The sequence below is a fragment of the Leptidea sinapis genome, chromosome 27, assembly GCF_905404315.1.
Source record: "Leptidea sinapis chromosome 27, ilLepSina1.1, whole genome shotgun sequence".
Lineage (NCBI taxonomy): Eukaryota > Metazoa > Arthropoda > Insecta > Lepidoptera > Pieridae > Leptidea > Leptidea sinapis.
Genome location: NC_066291.1, coordinates 4,956,686 through 4,983,062, shown reverse-complemented (window position 1 = coordinate 4,983,062; position 26,377 = coordinate 4,956,686). Strand labels below are relative to the sequence as shown.

The 26,377-nt window shown below is 34.6% G+C and overlaps 1 protein-coding gene across 1 annotated transcript in view; it reads right to left on the bottom strand.

Moving 5' to 3' along the window:
* Window positions 1-5,214: 5,214 nt before the first annotated feature.
* Window positions 5,215-26,377, bottom strand: part of LOC126972785 (sodium-dependent serotonin transporter) — a 45,936-nt gene continuing 24,773 nt past the window's right edge. Inside the window, exons 5-13 of the mRNA XM_050819829.1 lie at window positions 22,118-22,337; window positions 19,540-19,678; window positions 18,607-18,741; window positions 17,714-17,892; window positions 16,922-17,091; window positions 16,458-16,582; window positions 12,788-12,972; window positions 11,491-11,674; window positions 5,215-8,856 (exon numbers count right to left, since the gene is read on the bottom strand). Of these exons, the coding sequence (XP_050675786.1) occupies window positions 8,788-8,856; window positions 11,491-11,674; window positions 12,788-12,972; window positions 16,458-16,582; window positions 16,922-17,091; window positions 17,714-17,892; window positions 18,607-18,741; window positions 19,540-19,678; window positions 22,118-22,337 (1,406 nt within the window). The 3' untranslated portion in view covers window positions 5,215-8,787. The remainder of the gene's footprint in view (window positions 8,857-11,490; window positions 11,675-12,787; window positions 12,973-16,457; window positions 16,583-16,921; window positions 17,092-17,713; window positions 17,893-18,606; window positions 18,742-19,539; window positions 19,679-22,117; window positions 22,338-26,377) is intronic.

Below are 26,377 nucleotides of genomic sequence, written 5' to 3'. Positions count from 1 at the left end.
GTCAGGTGATATGTTAAAATGACGCTTAGACGTTTGGGTCAATAAGTTGACAGATTTGTCAATCAGTATTGATTATCTATGATGTACATACAGTAGCTGGGCTGTACTTTTTAAAAATATTTAGCTTCTTTTACATTTAAAGATGGGCAATGTTATTTTTTAAAGAGTATCAGTACTCATAATATAGTATTAATAATAATAATAATAATAATAATATATTTATTTGCAAAAAACATAGTATACAATGGTGTTTAAATTTAAATAAATAATAAGAGCTTACATGTTTTGCCAGCACTATTCCTAGCATGCAAATATTTAAACACAATGAATATAATCAGAATTTCATTTCCATAAAGTCCTTAATACTATAAAAATTATAATCATTTAGCCAACTATATAGCTTATTCTTGAATAATCTAGAATTTAAATTTTTTATGCTACCCGGTAACTTATTATAAATACGAACACAATTACATACACAACTTTTATTATATTTGGTAATTTTTGGAACATCATGAAGAACGAGTCTTTGTGGATCACGTCGTTTCCGCGGATTTAGATCATTAGCTGATTTAAACAATTCTTTATTTTTTTTACAAACATACATATCTCGAAGATGTAAAGCGACGGCAAAGGTAACAATCCTAGTTTTTTAAATATGGGTTGACACGATTGCTCAGGATGCATCCCGTACATTGCCCTAATACACTTTTTTTGAGCAATAAATGCTCTCTTGATATCTGTGCTGTGTCCCCATAATATAAGCCCGTAGCGTAGTACCGATTCTACATGTGCGTGATAAGTCATTATAGCAGTTTTTAAGCTTGTTACTCTTTTGACTTGCTTAAGCGCATATACGAACTTATTTATTCTCTTACATATATTATCTACTTGCTCTTTCCAATTGAAGTTCTCATCTATTATTACTCCTAGAAACTTTGTATGTGCTTCTTCTTTAATTGTCGTTATTTTTAGTTGTATATTGTATTTAGGATTATAACATTTATTGAAATTGATATATACGGATTTATTAAGATTTATTTTCAAATTATTTATATCAAGCCATTGTATTAATTTATTTATAGTGTTATTAATTTCAATCTCATGATTATTGATACAGTTATTATTTTTTTCAGACGCTACAACGATTGTGATATCGTGTGTTAATAATATCATTTATATATAATAAGAATAGGATAGGGCCCAGCACACTTCCTTGTGGAACGCCACATTTATTGTGCTTGTATTCGGACAAGAAAGGGACCATATCTCCATTGTCATCTATCTTATCAATAACGACACATTGTTGCCTGTTGCTAAGATATGATGCTATCCACTGAAGTGTAGGACCCCTGATACCGATTAATTCAAGCTTATCTAGTAGCAGATTGTGGGAGACTAAGTCGAAGGCTTTCGAGATATCAAAAAATAGTGCAGTAGTTAGATTGCTATTGTTGATACTTGTAACTATAGACTTTACAAGAGTGAATACCGCTAATGAAGTGGACTTATTTTTTTGAAAGCCAAACTGTTCGTTGCTAATTATATGAAATTTTTCGCAATATTCGCTTAATCTTCTGTACATGCACTTTTCATATATCTTAGACAATATGGGTATCAAAGTTATTGGACGATAGTTATTAATATTACATTTTTCACCTTTTTTAAATAATGGCTTAACCAATGAATATTTCAGGGCGTCAGGAAAAGTGCCCGTCTCAAACGATGTATTTATTAAATGTGTTAAAATGGCAGTTAATTGATTAGCACACTCTTTAATAATTTTGGTGTTGATTTCATCATAACCTACAGAATTGGAGTTAGTTAAAGACATTATTTCTCGTCTAACCTCATTTTCTGTCATGGGTTTTAGGAACATTGAGTTTACATGGGCACTAATATTATATGATTTTTTTAATACTTTTTTGTGTTGTTTTATGTGTTAAGTTAATGTAGTGATTGTTGAAGGCAGTAGCAATATCAACGGGTTTTGTTATTGTCGTGTTGTTAACTATAATTTTTTCTATGTTTCCTTTGCAGTTTGAGTCTCGTATTTCATTTTTAATTACTGCCCATGTGGCTCTACATTTATTATCATGTTTGTTTATATACTTAATGTTTTCATTTTTTTTTGAATTCACAATACATTTTTTTAGAATATTAGAATATGTCTTATATCTATTTTTATTACTAGTATTTTTATTTTTATAGTATTTACATCTTAGTTTACGTTTATTCAAACAACTTTTTTGTAAGCCTTGACTTATCCAGTTTTGTTTATTTTTATTTTTGTTATTTATTTTTACTTTCACTTTTGGGAAGCAAAGATTGTAAAATAGACATAATAGTTCATGAAATTCACTGAATGCATTTGCGTCATTTTGCATATATATATGCGCCCAGGATAAATTGTTTAAGCATTCCCTGAACTTGCGAATATTGTCCAAATTATAATCTCTTTTATAAATAAAATATGTAGTACTTCTTTGCGGCTTTTCATTAACAGAAAAGCTTAACATTTGGCCTGTGTCATGGTCAGAGAGATAAAGCGGCATGACTGTTGCGTTAGCATTTGGAATATTGCTAAGAATATGATCTATGCAAGATGACTTGCGAGTAGGTACGTCTATGTGAATTTTCATGTTAAAATTGTAGGTTATGTCTCGTAAATGATTAGTAATATTGCCTTTTTTTAACGTGTTTATATTAAGGTCCTATAAGGTGCTATAACTATACGCATTTTAAATTTATATTTATTATTTGAGTAGCTCAAAAGGTCGTTTAATTTACATAAGAATTGGGTGGGATCTGAGTTAGGTGTTCTGTACAGGCAAATAACTAGCAGTTTATAACATTCAATCTCTATGCCACAGGCTTCAAATGTGTTTTGGGTAGCATATTTTTTTATGTATGGTAAATCTTTGAAAGGAATGTCGTTTTTTACTAAGATACAAGTACCTCCTCTTTGCTGTTCTCTGCTGAAGTTGGCAGCAATTTGATAATTATATATTTTGATAAAATGCTCATATCCTTTTTTTATAAAAGTTTCTGACAGGCATATTACATCTGGATCTTTCTGTGACGCTTTTAACTGCTGGACTGTTATTTCTAATAGTTCCCGTTTTGATAAAATACTAGCAATATTTTGGTGCATAATATGAAATGTACGGGTGTTAGGCTCGAAAAAGATTTTTTTTATTTTTTTGTACAGGGAAGTAGTAAGGTATCGTACCTTTGCTTACATTTTCGATAGATGCCGTGGGCTTAACATTTTGTTTATTTTTATCACAGTTTTGTACATCGAAATAGAAAGGAATTGTGCCTTTTTTAGGCTCCTTTCTACACGTAGTCGTGTTGCCACTAGTTGCATTACGCATAACAAATTCCCTAATATTCTTAGGGTACAAGTAGGTCTCATCATAGTCGTTATAGTCTATTACATAATTTATAGAGTTATTCAGATAGAACTAACACTGCGTTACACATTTGTTAGTGTACCTACATTTTGTCTTCCTCGTACATATTAAGTAAGAGAGAACTAAGAGTACAGATGTAATAGATAATATTTGGGTATTGAATTATTTCCTTTAAAGTTTTATCTAATTCATCTCCAAGGCCGGCAATACATAATTATCAACTTCTGATATTGCTGATGTCTATAAGCGGCTGGTTTTTGCCATCAGCGTTTGCCCGTTTGCCCCATGTAATATAAAAATTAGAGCCCAAGAAGAAGCCGGATTTTATAAGCAAGTTTGGGGACGAATTGAAACACTCAAAAATTCACAGTACGACGACTTTAGTTAGTGCCCATTCATCATACATGGTGAATAATTATTGTCCGGGCCCCGTTTTGAACTGTGACTCTAATGTAGATAAAATATACATTATTTTTCATTTTTAGTTGGCTTGTTATACTTGTTTACATTTGGTATTTTGGTATTATTTTATTTCACTTTTTAGTTAACTAATCCGAAGAATTATTCAGGAAAATTAAGTCCACACATATAAATATTTGCATAGATATCATGTTATACGACTGTGCGATACGATGAGTGCAATATAATGATTCCTATCGAGCTCTTATGAAACTTCCAAGGTATTGCAGTGCTGCAAGTATGTTTGCGAGAGCGAGAGTGCCCGACTTCTTCGCAATAATTCGCACAAGAATTGCTTCTTTTTGGGATCGAATGAGACGCTCCAGCAACGGAATTCTGATTGATGTCTCTAACAATGTATATAATAACGATATTTTCAAAAGATGGATGGACATCCATTTTGATAAAAATAGAAAATAAGCTATTTAATATTAGTAAGTCATTGTAATTTATTTTGGTTTGAGACTTTCGGGGGGGCAGTAGAAGACCCAGAGAAAATTAAGGGGCATTGAGATGGCGCAGATGGGGCGTGGGTAGATTAAAAAATATAGTCTAAAAAGGCAAAAAAAATACAGTAAAATACTCTAGAAAAACATATTCTCAAAGTGGGCGGTGAGCAAAATAAGGTTGAGGAACTATGTCTTAGACAAATAGGTGGCAACCCTAATTGGACATATATAGCTCGCTATTCTCAATATCATGCCGGAGGTATCATTACTCCTGTTAACAGTTGATTAATACTCACATACAATTCTGGAAAATTTCTTGCTTGAACAATTTGGTTTGTGTTTCGGTTAGTAATAAAATATATGTACGAAATTTTTTCATTATTTGCTAATATTATCAATACGGTTACTTATAAGACCGTAAAAGGTTAAGGTTCCTTTCACGAAAGAAACCGTGTTGTCTACGGACAACTTGGCAGGTACCCATTGAAGGTTAGTGTTGGTATTGGGGTTTTGCGAATTGTCCAGTTGCCATCTTGGCGAAGATGCGACTGCAAATTATGACAGACCATCATATTCACGAAGCTTACTTACACAAACAAGGAATTCAAGCTCTAAAGGTTGATGCATCTATTATGTATATGATAATTTATAAGTATTTATTATTTATACAGTTTATTCTTTATTACTTTTATGATTCATATATTGGATGCAGCACGAGCACCTTACTATTTTATGTATTTTACATCCATTGTAAAATACTCTATTTAAATGAAAAGAGTTGCCTTTGAGTTTATTTTATGTTATTCTCACGAGCTCTACTTTTTCCGAACATATAGGGATTCAGAAAATCAAATTACTTTGACTTTAAATATTGTGAATAAAACAAAGAGTTAGTTAAATCAAATGATCAGACTGAGCTGCGATGGCTGCCACAGATCATGTCTGTCCATTTGGTGTTTATTTCTACCACAATCACATAATATGTCTCGCTAAACATGCTAGATATATATTTATAGATACTATACAGTAATGCAGGGCCTAAATATACAAACATTTTGATTCTTGATACATAAATACGCAGTAAGGAAGGTTCCTATAATTGTAAACTAGATCGAAGAACACTTTTCGAAAGTGTTATATGTATCAAGTTACTTCCGAGCGAACATAGAGACGCCGATTTTATTTTCATGATTACGATTTTATATTTATATTATAAATGCAAGTCTATCTTAGAAGCTAAAGTAACAGCACGTACTATTTTGTTTTGTCTTACAATAATTGTGAAAAATAAAAAATATACGGCAGTAAAGCTATTTTAATCATAGCAGTAGTAGTGTGGTAATAATCGGCAAAAAAGGTTTATCTTGCAAAGAAAACAACAAAATAACAGTCAATAGGTACAATCCCAAGCTAATATATAGCTAATATAATATTATTGCTTGTAGCTATTTAGATATACTTGCGTATATAGAAAACGTTACATTTATATAATATAGTGATAAAAATATCAACATATAATATTACTTACAACCAGGCCCAATATATATCATAAAATACAAAAATAATTTAAATTTTCAATATGTGGGTATATGAACAATTTAATAAGTTTTAATATAAAAACACTTAGACACCTCTATACATGTTTTGATAATATAAGTACCTAATGTAACCAACATTGCTTGCAATAATCACACTCACAAAAAGCCATGGCAAAGCGAGTAGCTATGTTAGAAGTGACTGAAACTGAAACTAACGAACGACGCCTTTATGTAAAAAAAAAACATTTGACACTAAATTATGTTTACTCTGTACTCACGCGACCATTTCTTTTAATGTTCTAACTATGTTCGTGATGAATATTAATGAGCCTAAAGTAATACATATTAATTAATCAAAATTAATACAAAGATGCAATCGATGTATTAACCCTTGGTAATGTTATGCTGTAGTGGTATAAAATTAGAAAGAATTTGAATTAAGAAGACTTGTGTGGCGCCAAAAAAATTGTTCGCCTGTAATGTCTTAGATACTCCAATAGGTACGCTTGAATTAACATGGGAGAAAATTAATAGTTAAAATGGTTAAGCACTTTAAAATTCAGCACTACCCAACAGGCTATATCAATTACATTGGTGTGTTAATTTTAAATAGGTTATAATTGTGTTACTTAGTATCAGCTATATAAGAGTAATAAGAGTTTGTCTATTAGGTTGATTACCTTACAAATCTTCCTTATCCGATGTATTAATTACGTGAAAGGATATGAAAGAAATATTTTTATGAACATACGTTGGTAGCTAGCTACACATTATTAATTTATCATAATTATTATTCTTAAGCGAAGTAGTAACATCACATAATATCTACCTACATTTACATCGAGTATTGCTATAATATCTATTAAAATCTGCCCAACAAGTTGGCTAGGTACTCTACCGAACTACAAGAGACTAAACATGGAATAAGAACAATAATTACAACTAGATATGATAAAAATGTTTAAACATTGCTGCATTCATTGCCCGAGAATACAGAAATGCTAAAACTTTATAACTAATTTTTATGTAAAAAGTGGAATATAATGCCAATACAGTGTTTAATATATAAGAGAATAACGGTGTAATAGTTTAAATAGATCTTTATTTATGACGACAAAAATGATTATTTGTACTTGAATAATTTTACACAGCATCCAATAATATTTACTTATTTTTAACGCACACAATTATCTAAAAGCTCACTAACAGCGTAAACAATATATATAATTAAATAAAACATTCTTTAAAGGATTAAAACGCGTGTATTTGTAACTTTGTTTTTACATTAGATTTTTAGGTAAAAGTTACAGTACAATTTCATAACGACAACTACCTATGAAAAATACTATCTTGACTCATTTCATCTGCAGTCACCCTGAAAACGGGATCTATAAAGGTCTTGAAACGTTGGGTTAACTAAAATAATAATAAAAATGTAACTTACGCAAAAATCTAATGTACAAACAAAGTTACAATTACACGCGTTTCAATCCTTTAAAAAGTGTTTTATTTAAATGTGTAACACTAGCGTTAATCACCGAAAATAAGTACAATTTAATATATATCTTATAGTCTGCCCAGCAATTTTATTTATTATATATACAGCGTTACTCTATTATAGAGTCTAAAACACTCATACTAAACTTATTTACGTACTGTGCCTAACAAATAACACACTCTACAGGTAACACAATAAAATTTAATAATACTTCTATTAGTAAACAGTTTTGCAACATAATTCAAAACACTAATTTAGGAGGCAACACTAACTAAACTACATGAGTAGTAATGAGTCTCAGATCTTAGATGATTATAATAAAACAGGGTTTCAGGATTCTCGACAGTTTCAGTCGATACGAGACACTCAAGGATCAAAGTTCTCGAACAATCTTCTACAATGCACAAAATGATAGTAGACTTTAAAAAAAATTCTAGAAGTTTGGAATTTTTTCTAAGAAAATTAACATATTATCTTAGATTTTTTTAGTTCCTGTTTCATTTGACCTTGGAACGACTCGTGTTCTTCATTCACGTTATTAAGTAGGTTGTTACCTACTAGGTTTGGCGTCTCTTACTAATAAATCAAACCTTTAATCCAGGGTATATTCTGAATATTACCTACCAACTGTAAATAACATAAAAGCATATAAATTATAATATATATAGACAAATTAAAACATTAACAATATTTATAATTTACTTATCTTCTGAATAGAGATTACATTACATATTTTTACTTATTTATATATATATTATAACATTATTTTAATCACTTATTTTTAAAATATGACTATAAATCTTGAAACCCGCTCGATTTTGTAAGTACCTAGCAATTATGAAAGTTTCAAGAACGTAAATACATAGGAACTCATAGGAAAAATAATTATTTGTAATAACTACACACCTGTAATAACTACACACCTATATTATAATATATTGTAGTATAGTATGTTAACATCAACACACGTACTCTAAAATACATTCTCACACACATATTTATGAAGCTCTAGTTGTGCGACGAACTGCCTACTATGTTTTTATATAATTACACAAAGATCCTTAAATTTATTCCCGTATTCAAGAAAGTGTCATCACCACGTCCACATGCTCTTTGTAACTTTTGTTTTTTTTTTTTTTGGAACTATTTCAGCTCTTCTCCACATACAAGATACAATAGCAAACGAAATACCTTCCTTTTTCTTGCCTAATTCAAACCTTTCGAATGCCATTCTAAGTTGAATGTGGACAAGGCCTTATTGGATCACGTATTTTTTTTAAGATACCTATTTGAATATCGGCGTTAGACTGTATTTTAAAAGTAGACTAGACGAGCCATTCTATCGCGTGTGGCTTGGTGTCTCGTCCGGTCATCTGATGCGAGGGGAGTGCTAGTATGGTGGTGGGAGCGGTGTCAGTGTTGCTCGGTCACAGCGAGCACAGAGCATCAGCTGGAGGGATGGTTGTCTGCTCCGGACGCTTGATCGTTCGGATTCGCTGGAAACAAAGCGCATACAATTAATAACTTTATTAGTTATACATGATTCCAGTTCATAGAGAAACCAAATTAAAAGACGTACAATTTACAAATTATTTGTAGAAAAAAAAAACACGCGATATTTCGCGTGTTTTTTTTTGCTATTGCATGGAATGCATGCTATTGCATGGATTGAAATATCTGTTAGTAATTTCACATTGATATTATTATAGCTTTAAAAAACTTTCTTATTTATTTCTTAATAACACAGAAGATTAATAGACCGGGTGATTCAAGCTGGTTTGCCTGTCTTTCTACAAAATAATTGTGATAAGTGAATGGAGTGTGCGAAAAGGCCTCTCACTGGTGTTAACTGTACTAGTATTTTTTATGGAGAATATTTATTTTTTTCGTGTTTCGCCTGTTATATCATACATATTAGATAATAAACACCAATATTTTTGTAGAAATGCCCTTAACTTTGTATTTTATCAAATTCCACAACCAAGAGTGTATTTGCCACAAGACAATATAACAGACCTTCAGTGAGAATGAGAAACAAATTTTCCTTAAAGTGTTTCAGCCGAAATGAAAAACAGGGTTAAAGCCTTGACAACATTCAAATGGAACTGGAAAAACTATCTATACACACGGGTGGAGTACCTTATAACTCAATATAATACAAATATTAATTTATTACAACAAAATACAAAATATACAATCAGTGTTGGGGTCTCCTTTTAAGCAATGAGTTGCCTGTAGTAGGTGGCCCCGCTCTTCCATAGCAAAAACATAATAATAAGATGTAATAACCTTAACATAAATATAATTATATAACTAAGGGAAAGAAAACTACTAACAATAATAACATACTAAAAATTGATTTATTTGTAATCTAAACTTAATGTGCTGTATGTGATTGTGTGAACGAGTGAGTGTGTGTGTATTGGTGTGTTAGTTTGAAAGAAAACTTAAAGATTTAGTATCTAACTATAAGTAGGTTTTCTGTATCTTCATAATTATATGACCTTATCCACTCAATTATTATTTTCTTGCATTCATGGTATGATTTTTCATATATATTTCATATATAATGTAAAGATCATTTAGCTAGATGATAAGCGAGCGCTGCCAGTTATTCCGGTCAACGGATCAGCCTAGCTATAATATATAAATGCTGCCAGTATTCTTGGTACGCTTCCCCTTAATTATAGTTTTAATTTTATCATAGTATTTATTGTTTAAGATTTATTTTGTTTGAGTAAATAAATATTATTTAGCGAGAATAACAAACTAAATTAACAGCAGCATGGACTTCTGTTTTCCTTTAGTGGTAAATAATCATTTCTCATTAGCTCAAGCTGCGGTCTGAAGCTAGCCGAATTTTATGTGTTCCTCATCATGCTACAACCATTGTACCGAATTCATTCGTAGTTGGAGCTATGAGGGAATTCTCTACCTATTTATAATAAAAAACTATTTCTTAGAACAAGTTACATAGTGAAAATGTATAGTATAACTTTTTACATAAATGTATATACATTATCTTATTATTTTTGTAGTAATTCAATCTCCTCTTTTGTGCGTATATCTAACAGTAAAAATGTAAGTCTTTTTTTTAATTATGTATGCGTGTTTATACCATAATATTATGATCATTTAATGCCCTATGTCAAGTTATAAATAAAATCACCTACACCTTTAGATTAGTACCTTCCAGTAGGAAGAGATCGCTGAGTAGCGATAATGTCGCCTAATTGTATTACCATAAATGTTAAGTTAAATTGTAATTGTTATTTGGTGCAATGAAGTCTTTTCATTCATTAATTTCTAATGGTCGTTATCATATTGTTATCCTTCAAAAGTACAATCGTTTACAAAAGTATATAGATTTTATAACAGCTACAAAGGTAGGCTAGGCTGAGTTGCATCATATTAGCTGTTATAGTTAAGGCTTAAGTCAAATTTAACGTTAACAGTACTGCTGACTTTAACATAGACTACGGAATGTGTTGCACCATGGTATTCCTTGGGATAGTTAAAGTTAAAAAGTGAGATATCAAGTCAATATTAAATATTTATTCGAAACTTTTATCAGGTCTCTATTTAGATATTTTACATTAGCAATATAGCTTTAACCAGCGAAGATTGCACGGTTACGGTTAACAGTTTAAGTTATGACGTCATCTAAAAATTGTCAAATGATGCAACACATTTTTTGCTTAACCGGTACTTTCACATATTTCTTAAGTTAGATGATGCAAGCCAGCCTTATAATATTTTTTTATTGCAATAAGGGACGAGACGAGCAGGACGTTCAGCTCATCAGTTACCATCGTAACTGATACGCCATGTCCATTACAAATGCCGCTCAGGTTTCTTGAAAAACACATAAATTTTCAGCGGTACTACAATATCGCTCGTCACCTTGAGACATAAGATGTTAAGTCTCATTTGCCCAGTAATTTCACTAGCTACGGCGCCCTTCAGACTGAAACACAATTATGCTTACATTTTACTACCAATGGTCCAATAATCCTCCCACTGGTAAATGTCCTTAGTCGCCTTTTACGACACCCTTGAGCCTGGGAATTGCCTTTCTTATAATGCCCCGGGGAAGCACATGGAATATGCAAATATTACAGTACACTTACAGTCGCAAGGTTTCCAGGCGTGATGATCAGTTTGTATATAATATATAGCGGTATGCAGGAGACTGTGGTGCCGGTCATTGCCCAGCCGACGTTGATAGACCACTCCGGGTACACATACTCCCCGCCGAGCATCTCCTGGTGGGATAGTACCGAGAAGACGAACAGCACTAGCAGGAAAACTGGACTGGATCAGAAAGAATACTTGTTATAATTTTTTTTCTTTTTTTATTGGAAGGAGGACAAACGGATCACTTGATGTTACGTGATCACCACTGCCCACATTATCTTGCAGCACCAGAGGAATCACAGCAGCTTTGCCGGCCTTTTAGAGAGGTGTACGCGCTACTTTTGAGGTACCAATGATACTGGGGTGCGCCAGACCAAAGATGACAGCAATACTCTATATGTGGCCGGACCTGCGCTGGCTAGAAGTATTGCAATGCTCGATTTATGACCCCAACTTCTTCGAAGACAATTTGGCTTTTTCCTATAGATGACCGTGGAATTTACAATCGCTCGAGATTTGTAGACCCAGTTTTCTGATACTGGGCGAGGCTGTATGGGAGGTGTTTCGAAGAGCGGTGATACGACAAATCCTTTTTTTTTATGAAAAAACGAGCAAAATTGAGCCTTCTGGGGGTTAAATTGGAATCCTTCTCAAGAGAGGACTCGATAGAAGTCAATCATTCTTTGTACAATTCAAACCAGAAAAGTTCTTAAAGTATCCCTAAATGAGAACTACTTTTGTTGGTAGTGGTTTAATAAGGAATCTGTCACTACTCGGTAGTAGCGGTAATAACAGTAGTACAACATATGTAGGTGCTATGAAAATATTATGTGATGTATTTAGCACTTCATAATGTACGATACATCGTATTAAAAATAATTTTAAACATATGTCACCAGCTTCAGCTTAGATATTTTTTATGACAATAAGGGACGAGACGAGCAGGACGTTCAGCTGATGGTAAAAACGCTCAGGAGTTTTGAAAAACCCAAAAATTCTGAGCGGCGCTACAATTGCGCTGGTCACCTTGAGACATAAGATGTTAAGTCTGATTTGCCCAGTAATTTCACTAGCTACGGCGCCCTTCAGACTGAAACACAGTAATGCTTACACCTTACTGCTTCACGGCAGAAAAAGGCACCGTTGTGGTACCCATAATCTTGCCGGCATCCTGTGCAAAGTAGCCTCCCACTGGTTAATGTCGACGCCTTTTACGACACGCTTGGGCTTGGGATTATCCTATTCTCTTTATGCCCTGGGGAAGCACATGGCATGGGATATAGAGCTCACCTGATGTAAGACCAGCAAGCTCGCCAGAACCAGCCAGGCGCGTGGCCAAGCATCGTGCGCACGTCTTCGGAGAAGCGGTCCACCCCGTAAACCCAGCATACACCAGCGGCCTCCGCAAACACCACGAATAGTATCGCGAGCCCTGGCCCGTACACGTTCAGCAGGTCCACCAGATATACTCCGCCCTACACATTACAAATTTCATTTTTCCTAAAAATACTTCTATATGTACCACGAGGGTCGTATAAATTATGAATTGATAATATTCAAGTAAAGGTAGGTCCAATTTCGAAAGAGGTCCCTCGTCGAATCCAATTTGGATGGGCAGCGTTCGGGAAGCTCCGTAAAATCATCTCGTCCCAAATACCACAGTGTCTGAAAGAGGTTTTCAGGTACGCAGACGTGGTCACTAACTATGGGCCTGATGAGAAAGCTTATGATCGCTCAGAGGGTAATGGAGAGGGCTCTGCTCGGAGTTTCCCTGCGAGATCAAATCAGAAATGAGGAAATCCGTAGGAGAACCAAAGTCACCGCCTCACAGCCCAAATGATTGTAAAACTGTAACGGCAGTGGACAGGGCACATACTTCGACGGACAGATGGCCGTTGGGACAGTAAAGTCCTCGAATAGAGGCCATGTATCTGAAGAGGCAGTGTTGGTAGGCCCCAACAAGATGGACTAATGATCTGGTCAAGATCGCCGGAATACGTTAGATGAGGGCACCGCAGGGGCGATCTTTGGGGAGGCCTTTGTCCAGCATTAGACGTATTCTAGTTGATATGATGATGCTGATGATGATTCAAGTTTCTCAGACATTTCTCTGTATTTCGGGGAATGAAAAGACAAGTCACGCAACAGTAACTCAATGACTGAGGTGCATATTTCTGTCAGTAACAATTCACTTCAGCACAAATGGACACTTTGTCCAAAGTTTACAAGGATAATCGAATGCTAAGTAGCGTCAGAACCGTTTATATTTTATGGTAGAGGAGAACAAACGAACGGATCCCCTGATGTTAAGTGATCACCGCCGCCCACATTCTTCTGCAACACCAGAATAATCACAGCGTTACCGGCCTAAGTGTACTCACTTTATTTGAAGGTACCCATTTCGTATCGTTCCTGGAATCATCGCACAAGGAAGCTTATTCTATAGTTTAGTTATACGTGGGAGAAATTTAATACAGATTGTTTGAATGATATGCTAATGCTGTCGTGCGATGATGGAATTCGGTAGCAGGAATCAGGTCAAACAGATCTTCAGTTCATTCGCCGTGACAAATGCGGTACAGATGGCATACAATGTAGCTACGTAGAAGCTCTACGCAAAGCCAAGCGATCTGGTAGTTCACCGAGGACTGGATCCCCGACAATTGGAGCATCTCTATATTATCTTTTGATTCTTTTTTTAGTGAGTCGGTACCAAATTCCCAACTGCCTCGGCACAAATACCTAGTTGCGATTTTGATGTTGCAACGGAGTTAAATAGATAACTTATTTCATAAAAACTAAGTACACTACTTACATCCAGCATTCGTATGTGATATTAGTTGTACCAACGTATTATTAGTATTTTATGATATAAATCATTCCTTTCTAACCTATAATTTAATTAGAGCTCAATAAATGAGAAATCCTTATTTTTTATCCGTAGCTATTACCAATCCTTACGGATTTATACATTTCGATACTATAAATGTACCGCTACAATCTTTTTCCTGTCGTTTTCTATTGATGTAATAAACAGTCCCATAAACATAAATAAATATTTAATCTATAACTGAACTAAAAATCCTACTAAAAAGTAGAAAGCAGAGCTCACGCTAAAGTAAAGATATAAAAGTCGTTTCTCTGAAATTATAAAAATCTCAACTATCTTTATCAGCTAAATACTTGGTAAAATATTCTGTGCATCTATCATCCGACACCAATTTATACAGTTCATTAAACAACAAGCAAGCATTCGAATTAATTCCACTTGTGAGGTGTTGCGAGGTGTTGCAGGGGTGAGGGGAACGGGGCGGAGGGCCATGATCGCGCTGGTCATCTCCTCGAGTGCTGATGAATAATGCAATTGTTTTCATTACAATTCCCACCCTTAGTGTTACTGATAACCTAACGATCCATCTCGCCACTCAACAGTTTACGGAAATACAATGTATTTTCCTAAACTAATAAATGAAAAATAAAATTGCTTTTTTATTATACACTGTAACATTACATAAGAACTTATTCAACTTTATAATAATCTTGTTTCTTCGATAATAATGTTTGTTAAAAAAAGAAAATGTTAGGAGTCGCAACTGCAGCGTAGGCCTTTTTTAAACTTCTACGTTTTTTTACGGACTTAAAAATTGATGCATTTGAAAGAAACTTGAAATTTGAATTTAACGTTGCCTACAGATAAGTTACTTATTCAAAGCATTAATTTATCAAATTTCATATTTTTGATAACAGTGGAATGGGAACAATTCATGACCTGAAGTTGACGGCCATACAAATAAACTTGCATAACGTTATACCTGAGTATAAAACAAGAATATGCAAAATGTTGACTACATCGCTGACAACATTGTATTGAACAAGGATAGTTCTGAACTTTGCCGAATGTCAAGCAACCTTGCAAGTTGCAAATAATAATAATATCGCTGTGCGTGTGCGACGGAATAGCGAGATCGGAAGAAAGCGGTGTCTCGTTTACGTCTATACGTATATATCTCTATAGATATTAATCAGCAATGATCGGTTCAGTGCCATCCTGATCTAAGTATGCTTTGTGTATGTACTTGTTTAAGTTTTTCTATTCTTATTTTATTAATCATTACGAACTCAACTCGTGATAGCAATCCGGAAAATCTTCATGATGTAACGTTTTAAATAAAAATATTAAAAAAGGCGGAAAACGTTATACGTCCGAATAAACCAATCGTAAGGAAAATGTCTATTTGTAAACATTTTGCATATTCTTGGTTTATTCGAAGGTAGAAATCTATGACAATTTCGTTTGTAAGGCCATGAGTGAGTACAACGTATAAATAGATGAATTAACTGAATTTTTTGCTGTCTGATCCAATATCGCTGACGTTTTACAACCCGAGACCCAACGACCGATAAGCTCGTAGTGGGATACTTTCACGCCTGATTAATTCATTATTTGATCAATTTGCACCTCGATGTTTGCGTATGTCTTCAGGTTCACATTTCGCTATCAGTTTGCATTGTGAAATGATAGATTTAATATTGAAAATACGATAGTCGCCATAATGTTTACCTGTAAAATTTAAGGAACTATTTTAAATTTTCATGGATTCCATTCTCAATATTTACAAGTACAATACGATACAATATGAATCAAATTGGTTGTACAAAATTTGTAAATAACCAAATTAGGTACCTCAAACCACAGAGTTCGGGGGAAGAAACTTACACATGACATTTATGGAAGAAGTGGACAAACGAGTGTATGGGTTGATGGTAAGGGTAGACGTAACTGATAGTTTCTGATCACCGCCGCCCACATTCTCTTGTAAGTGCCTTCTTTAGTAAGCGCTTCTTTTGAAGGTAAGCCCATAGGATTCGTCTTGGAAACACTGCACAAGGAAGCTTATTCCACAGCATGGTTGTACGGTGGTGTACAAAAATCTTTGTTGTATAGTAAAAGCTATCTTACGTATGTGGTGGTGGGAAGAGCACAGATATATATGAAGACCAGCAGACCAGCAACGAACAGCTCCCGATGCCTGCCGAGCGCTCGCGGGTATTCGTCGCACAAAGCCGTCGTCACAGCCTCCAGGCCTGCAACCAAGGCAAATCATTCAACGCTGCTGGCACGTCGTCTTAGTCACCTTTCCAAACCCATATGTTTAAGCATATGAACTTTCACGAGAAATGTTAAACACAAACGTTTGCTTTGACGAATTTCGCTGGTCCTTCGAGACCGTCTGAAGAATCTTAATCGACAATATACTTCAAATAATTGAAGTGTTTCTTTTTTGTACTTGTAAAACTTATAATAGGTACTTCATTATCCCACCAATACATGGAAGGTTAATAGATATTTATATACTGCTGATATATTCCATATATGTCACTCATTTGAGAAAAGAGTGCTGATAAAATAGAGATCAGTCTTACCACCAAAAGTACTGTCTAGGCCGAGCGTGATAAGCATGAGAAAGAAGATGATTGCCCAGAACACGGAGCCGGTCATGGTTGCAATGGCCTCTGGGTAAACGATGAACACCAAACCTGGACCTTCCAGTCCCACTTCTTCAATGCTCTTGTTTTGGACATGAGCCATATACCTAGAATTATAAAAAATATTAATATAAGACTTAAAGGTTATTTAGAAAGAAGTACGAAGAAGTAAGTTAGAAAATACTTAGTAGGTAATAAAAATACATAGGTCCATGAGGTCGCCCAACGAATACCTCTTTCAGGTCAAACTATGGTATAGTTTAAAAAACTATCATTTCTCAAGTACCTATGCTTGGAAAACTCTCAGTTCTATTCTGAGTACACAATAGTCATACCTACTCGTCTGCATTTGTATTAATGTGTTGCTTCTTTCGTTGCCTATAATTAAAAATATTTTATTAATTTTGGTCTTCTTCGTGGTCTTTACGCTCTCGACAGAGCGGTCATGGTTGTAAAAAAGTTTCAACCGGGGCAGATATAATGAACCTTACAATGTTTCGCTATCTCTGTTAGAGGTCATACGAGTACAGTCGTGTTCGGAGCGGCCTACAGCAGATTTGATCTAGTCTGTCCATCGTACCTATAGTAACTTCCGCGCAGTATATTCCTTTACCCTGGACAACAAGGCGTTCTATGGTCTGGCTACCTCGTCTCAATACGTGTCCAAAGAAGGAGAGTATGTGGGATAGCATTAACGAGTGAATCTTAATTTTAATTTTGTGAGCTCACCCTAGTACAGAAAATATAACGAATCCCGCGAGAAAGCTTGTGAGACAGTTGATGGAGGAGGTGATGAGGGCATCACGGTAGCAGTTGTTGTTGAACTTGTTGTAGCTGGAGAGTGCCAGCAGCGTGCCGAACCCGGGACCCAGTGAGAAGAAAATCTGAGAGGCGGCGTCGATCCACACCTGACACAGGAGAGGGGGAGAGTACATGAGATTAACAGACACAAAACAAGACAGAAAAGTTAGAAGATCAATTGGACGTAATTCCAGAAAAACGTTCCAAACCACAATCTTGTCGAAATTGAGTTAAGACCACAAAACTGGTCAATAAACTGACAAAAAATGGCAGCCCTAATGTCACTCTGTAAATGACATCATGACTTAGTAGCCCAACTCACATGTATGGAATACTCTAATACTTATTAAACTTTAAACACGAATTCCCTAAAATGTGATGTTTGTGGCTGGGAACGTTTTTCAGGAACTACATCCAATTAAAACTATCATTGATTGTTTCCATATAATGTGCTTACATATTTTGATTAAAATTGACTTTTACTTAGAATAGAATAATTTTGATTTGTAAATAATAATGCCTGTCCTATTTGCATCTTTCATCAATTTTTTCCTATCAGAGAGGCTAGATGGGCAAGTAGTTCTGGTTTTAGAATGGGCTTCTGCAATACTTGGTAAGTCCCATATAGTTGTTTCGGTCCTTTGAAGTGGGGGTACGATCTTAACTTCAAAGCAATATACGTCAAATCGGATGGGAAATTATTCTCATTTCACGAACTGGCTTCCTGAGACTAGACTACAAGCTTTTATAAAAAAAAACAACAAAAATATCCATAACTTTACAGTTCTTATGTACATGTGATACTGCAAATTGATTCCTACTTTAGAATTCTGCAGTTTGTGCCATTCCGGCGTAAGGTAGTATCGTATGCCCTCAGTCGCTCCAGGCAGCGTCACGCCCCTCGCCAGAAGGATGAGCAGCACCACGTACGGAGCCAACGCCGTCACCCATACTACCTGCGTCAACATACAACCATGCGTTTAAAATTAGCGCCCATACACTAATGAGAACAAACGTTTTTATAATTTTTTGTTGCCCCGTGATCATGATTTTTGCAACAACATTAATTTTGGATTTACCTAGTTCACAATTATATATTATAGTAAATACTAGCTGACCCGGCAAACGTTGTTTTGCCATGTAAATTAGTTTTAGAGTTAGACCGTTTCTTGAACATTGCAACATTAATTAATTTTTTTTAAATAAAATATTTTTCTAAAATAATACCGTCACCTAAGTTACTCCTTATTTCATCAGCTGCCTGCCAATAAATGTCTCGTCAAAATCAGTCCAGCCATTTCAGAGTTTAGTCGGAACATACAGACAGAAAAAAATTGTAAGAAATGTTATTTTGGTGTATGTATGTATATATTTACTCATATACATGTAATAAAAAACGGTTATTTCAATATTACAAACAGGGAGAGAAGATGTATAGAAACCCATTTCATTTTCTAAAATAGAAGTGCTGTTTGTTACTGTGTTCTGTATGCTATTTAAAACTGGCAAACAGAGATAGTAAAATTAAAAAAAAATTCTTTGCGGTATTAGTCATTTAATTGACACCGAAATTAATTCTCAAGGAATCAATACAAAATTGTATGACTACTACTGAACATTTTAAAACAGTTTAATGTTTTATGCTCGAAGCAAATCCTCCGAGCTTGTGACGTACCTTGAAGCTCTAAGATACTTTTTATTGCATACATTTCTGTTATTCTAATCCATCTTGTTATACTTATGTTGTTTCATACCTTGCCAGCACTTCGCACACCTTTCCACAAGGAGAAGTATACAAGCACAAACACTCCGAAGACACAGAGTGCCAGCGAAGGCTTGATCGGTCCCATGTACTCCAGTCCGTTAGACCTATGCTGCTCCAAAACGTTTCGTCTGCAAGAAATCGTTTGAAAGAATATATTATTTAAATCATTACATACAGTTATTGTTTATTAAGACCAGCTGAGTAAACATCTTTTTCGTGACCATCTAACCAAGGTATTGGATTTTATGTTTCAACTTTTAATCTATTAGCACCGAACACTGAGCAGAAGTTCTGAAAGTTGCCAAAGATAACTAAGTTTATCTATTTACTTTCCCAGCTCATTGCATATCTATACAAGAAAGCTAATGGTGAGAGAGAGTGAAAAGGTAGATTTTCGAATACCCTAAAGATGCTCCAAATCACAGTCATCCGCATTCCATTATGAATCCGATGGTGTTAAGCACCTTTACAAAGAATAATATTGAAAATGCTCTTTAAAAAGAAACATAATCCTTAATCCTTCATATTTAACTGACATAGCTTCTGCTGTCTCTTTAACTAATGAAACACTTGAAAACTTCTTCTTCAAGTCCAAAACTCAAATAACACTCAAAGCTTTCAAATGAGCAGAAACGTCTAGAAAATACGAAATTCTTAAAGCCATTAGAAAATACGAAATGCTTAAAGCCATCAGAAAATCTTCAGCCTCAACGCTCATTGTTGGGCGAATTGCTCAAAGAGCCAAAACAGGTAAACAGAAGATGATTGGGCTTGTGAACTATGAAGATATACTAAGCTGCTCTTAAGAGAGGAACGGATCCAGTGTTCGTATCGTATAGTTCAACCATGCGCATCTATTGTAAATCCTGATCTGAACAAACAAACATTTTAGCTGTGATCTGTGCATCTCTTAATGTGATAGAATTTATTTCTTATTATTTCGGTTTGAAGAGCGTTGAAAATAACTGGACTTATGAAACTACTAGGACATCTTATGTCTCATACTTAGCGATGAGCCGCTGAGACGCGGTTGAAGAGCCGGTAAGAATTTTGGGTTTAACAAGAATCTTGAGTGAATGTTGAATGAATAATGTTTTTGATTTCGTCACTTTTTCTTTTAAAACAATATTTTTTGATTTGATTCACAACAATATGATCTGTGCAATAAAAATGATTATTATAATTGATTATTTTATTTTAAGTTAATAATTCCGATTGTAGACAATTTTTATTATATCGAACAATTATTCTGTGATAATAATTTACCGGACTTGCGTCACAAAGTTAGAAGTATTTTGTATTAAATAAACTTATTTTATCGATAAATGATTAAATCTTTGCTAAATTCGCAATATATATTACATTAAGATTTAAAAAAACAATAAATGAAATATTACTTATTTGTTAACAAATTCATTTTTATCACCAATATACATTAGCCTATTTGTGAAATTTAAGGAATGTATGTTGTTGTAGAAAATATTGTTTTTATGTAGTTGACGAATGGTACGAAGTTACGGTAAAATACATAATAAAACTAGTATAGAAAGAACATTAATTTAACTTCATACTAGAGCGTCCGATTCTACGAACCCACACATACAGATAATTTACACGGCCGGTAAGCAATCGTAGGAAGACGAAACTATTGAGTGCCACGCCGTACGCCGCAGTGAATGTATTTATTATATTTTTCTATGAACCCACTTTAGCGCTCTGCCCAGACGTAGGTGTTAATTGGTTAAAACTTACTATCCCGTTGCACGAAATAGGAGGAAAAAATATTGTATTTGATAGAGCTTTAGTCCACGATTATAATGCTACCACTCTAATTATAAGGTAATGCACCGCTGCCGCGGCCCGCTACGCTCGGCTCGTGCGTTGTTTTAACAGTTCTAACATAACCTAACCTAACAATTTTTTATAAATTATAGTTGATGGAGTTGGTCTTGAATTTTTAAGAAAATAACGAAAATAATTTCAAACTCTAAAGGGGTACAACAAGTAAATAAAACACAGAACACAGGATCATTTACGCAACTACGATAAAAACGGAATAAAGTATAAACATTATAGAAAAACGGAATAAACATTTATGGAAATATAAGAAAAATAATTATTGTTTTTTTAGCCTTTTAAGTCTAAAAATTATGATTGATGAAGCCGTCTAGTATATCCCAGACAAGTTTTAACGTTTCATTAATTTACTGTTTTTCATTTATAATTGACAGTTATTAGCATGTTTTTAGCCTCATCTACAGTTTTATTTATGTGATTTTACCCGTTTTAGGTTAGATTTTTTTTTCATTATTTTCTTGAAAACGGTGCATTACCTTGTAATAAGAGTGGTATCATTATAGTCGTGGACTAAAGCTCTATCAAATACAATATTTTTTCCTCCTATTTCGTGCAACTGGATAGTAAGTACAAGCCTATTAATTTCAAGGAGATCGCTGAGTTATGTTAGTTCTAATAATTGTATTGTAGTAAAGGCGATAGAGCTTAGATGTCGCATAGGGGTCATACAACCCTCAGATATCATAGTGAGATGGCGTTGAATAACTCACTCGAAGAATTCCTTAGCGGGCGTGCTGGCGTTAGGGTTGGTTTGCGGCGCGGTGACCGGCGAGCAGAGAGGCGTGTTCCACTCGTTGTCGCAGCTGGTCCAGGGGAGCACGGAGTTGATGGAAGCCAGCGAGGCCACCAGGTAGTACACCGCCCAGCCGATGATGGTATTGTAGTACATGCCCATGTAGATGTCGATCATGCAAATGGCGTACCCGACGCCTGAACAACAAACAGCAACATGTAAAAATCTAATGAAGATTGTGTATATTTTTTTCTTTGATTAACGCGAGTGTTACACATTTAAATAAAACACTTTTTAAAGGATAAGGGCGCGTGAAATTGTAACTATGTATTTACATTAGATTTTGAAATTTACATTTTGATTCTTATTTTATTTACCCGACGTTCCGAGACAGTTTCCAGGTCACGTTTTCAGGGGGACTGGGGTTGAAATGAGTCAAGATACTAATTGTCATAGTTGTTATTATGAAGTTTAGCGCCATTTATTGCCTCGGAGGTGATATTTGCTGTAGACAGATTGTGTTTGGCAAAATTTACGGACAGTGTCCTCTTCTTTTTTGGTTTGTGTAGGGTTTTCTCAAAATAATCTCTAAATTAAAACCCACGTCCCCATGAAAATGTGATCTGGAATATTTCGAAATGTCGGGTTAACTAAAACAATAATAAAATTGTAACTTATTCGCAAAACCAAATGTAAAAACACAGTTACAATTACACTCGTTTTAATCCCTCAAATAGTGTTTTATTTAGGTGGTTGTTTAATATTTTAAAATAAAATACCAGACCGTATACAAGGACTCACTGAGCACAAATTCAAGAAACATTTTATAGCAGAAGCTGTATAGTAAGCCTTCTTTGGATGGCTTTTAAGAAGGGTGGTGATGGCCAAGTCGGAAACTACGAGACATAGAGAAAAGTCGTGCCCTCAATTTATAAGAAACCAATAACTGCATATTTAGTTTTTTTATATTTCTTGAAATTTTTGACGGAATGCAAACCGATTGATTTTTCAAAAAAAAATGATCCAGTATTATTGAACCAATGGACTCTACTGCTGATAAGGATCAATCTTTGCAAATAAATGTATTACTAAAAATATAAGGAAACAGAAATATTTGAGAAATTGCTTTTCATATCTCACTGTTACTTAACTAATAAGTTGCTCATAATGGTTTCCGTTGACTCCAATGCATAAGTTTATGCGTCTCTCGAAAGACCTTACTGAATTTGATCCTAAGACAGGATTTATCCTCGATAGAATATCAACCTAATCTTTGTAAGCACTCAACAGTTTCGTAAAGATCGTTCTTGACGTAACCCCATAGGAAATAATCAAGTGGTGTAAGATCGGTTGATCTTGCCGGCCATCTCACCGGACCATAAGACAGTGCCAATACATATTTCCCCAAAATGTTCGTTCAGCATCTCTCGTGCTACACGGCTGTTATGAGCTGGGGTACCGACTTGGTCTTGGACAGCTGGAAGTACAGGTCCCGTATCCCTGCTAATGGCAAATGCTACAGTGAGCACGTCTCTTAAAATTTTGACATACTTCGTAGCATTAAAAGTTAAATTTTGATTTGTGTGGTTTTATAACAAAAAGTTTGAATGGGAGGCGAGTTTTCTTCCGTTCTTAATTTTTAATAATATATTTTTTTAATTAATCCTTATCTGCAACAGAGTCTCTTGGTTCAATAATACAGGATGTAATTTTTTTGATACACCATTCGGGTCGATCGAGTGTTGCTTAGGTAATACAGTAAGCGAAGAAACAAAAGATACTGATAAAAGTCTTCCTAAATTTAGTAAAAATATGTATCTGAAGCCTAGGACAATAGTAATAATCGTATTTCAAATAAATCAGGCGAGACTAGGGCGATATAAACAACTTATCAGCGCTCAATAAATCTAACAAACACTTAAAATTAAATTAATCGTTTAGAGCGCAAAGTTGGCGGGAAGTTCTCCATGTTTGATCAAATCAGCGCCATCTGTCGGCGCTAATCAAATGATATCGAAGCGAGACTTTAATTGGTTTAGATGTGGGTGTTGACACGAGCTTATTGCATTGATAACAAATGATTTATTCACAATATTGCCGTTTCTTTCCGTTTGTAGGGTTAAACACAGAAGAGAAAGATATTCATATTTTAAATAAATAAAGGTACCAACTACTTATTTTTGGTATTGACTTATTTTAATTTGAACCCGACGCCAGAAAGGGCATAAAATTAAAATTAGTGTTCTTTTTACGAAACTTAGTCTTTAACACATTAAATGGTGAATAACAGCATGATATGAGTGTGCCTTGATGCTATTAAGCACGGGAATGTCTAAACGCGTACGTAATGGTATGACTTATCATGGAATATCATCTTCCAATGCGCGCAGGATTGGCCTTACTCCAACCAGCCCAGCCCCTTCCAGAACAGTAGACGGTCGCAGACTACTCGGAGCAATCTTCTTCATTTAGGAGTACTTTCGAGAATTGATGCCCATTGGTTCTCACAGCTCACTCCACTCGTACAGACCAGGATAACATGACTGACCGTTTGATATTCAAACAGACACCCGCAGCACTTAGGGCTTTCTGTTACGCTGCTTGTGAAAAGGTGCTTGATAATTTAAATTTTATATAAGAGGGGCCATCGTAGATGAATCTCACATGATGTGAAATATTGAAGAAATTCTTATGTATCATTCAATGAGGTTTTATTTTCGAAGCCTTGTGGCCAAACCAGAGTCAATAAAAAACATAAGTCGTAATACTCCTCAATTGCTTTCGAATCAAAAAAGCGACATCTGGTGTTATAAATATCAATATTGTTCGGAGAAAACCGATAAACATGATAAGGTAGCGGCATGAGTAGCGTTCTGTCTTGATGTATGGGGAGATAAGTCGCTTCAGGAGTTATTTCATATAAATGAGGTCGTAATTCCTTATCTGCCTCACTTAGGCATTTAGCACACCATAATTTCACGCGTGCATAGATTAAGTAAAATATGATTAAAAGTGCCTATAATTTATTTGTTTTGTATTTGACAAAACAAACAGGTGCTCCATCTGATGTTAAGACACCTATTCGTCTGTTAACGATTGTTAATTTTTTATACTACGAATTGTGATTACTGTAGTGGCCGGGCATAAGTCAATAATTTGTTATTATATTAAATATGATATGAGTCCTAACGCATAAGAAAACGAACTATGGCTTAGGCCCAGGGCCGGATTTAAACTTAATGCCGCCCTTGGGCACCGGAAAAAAATCCGCTCCAATACTGGAATTATACTTAAACTTATAGTTTATATATTTTATTTTTCAACTGAATTTCTTGAATTATCAATTAAACCAAAAATTATTAATTAACAGAATTAATTAATCATATTGAGCAATCTTGATAAGACTACAAAATTTTTTTTTCACTTTTCAATCTTAAGAAATTTGCCGCCCTGGGACCTTGCCCCAACTGCTCCTAGTGTGAATCCACCGCTGCGTAGGCCTTTGATAATGTTTAAGTTTAGATAGAACCAAGCAAGGCAATACATATGACAATAGGACAGGTTTATTACTTTAGTGTGCGTGACAAGAAATGTATTAGGTACACTCGCGATACGTACGTAGGTACTCACGTGCGTTGCTGAAAATAGAAGTTTACAGTTTGTCGCTATTTTTTTTGACGTTTTAACAGCTGTCACAGTATTTTATGATAATAAGGGACGAGACGAGCAGGACGTTCAGCTGATAATAATTGATACGCCCTGCCCATTACAAAGCAGTGCCACTCAGGATTCTTGAAAAACCCAAAAATTCTGAACAGCACTACAATAATTGCGCTCGTCACCTTGAGACATAAGATGTTGAGTCTCATTTGCCCAGTAATTTCACTAGCTACGGCGCCTTTCAGACCGAAACACAATATTATCTAAGGCGTTAGCTTTGACTCTCGAATAATTAAATCTACACTCATGTAATTACCAAGCATCCATATGTTAATAGTGACTTCATAAAGGCTAAATGCATCCTCTATGCAATTACTACTCAATACACCATGTATGGTATATAATTACCGAAAAAATGTTATGTAGACTAGTAAAAAAATCATAACCATCCGATCGTCTGATTTCTTCAATAAAGTACAATAGTTTTTACCAAAACTTTAGAAAGGGTCAAGCTATAATGAGAGGCAAATACAAAAAAATTACAACAATTAGTACACTAATAAATATAAATATATTT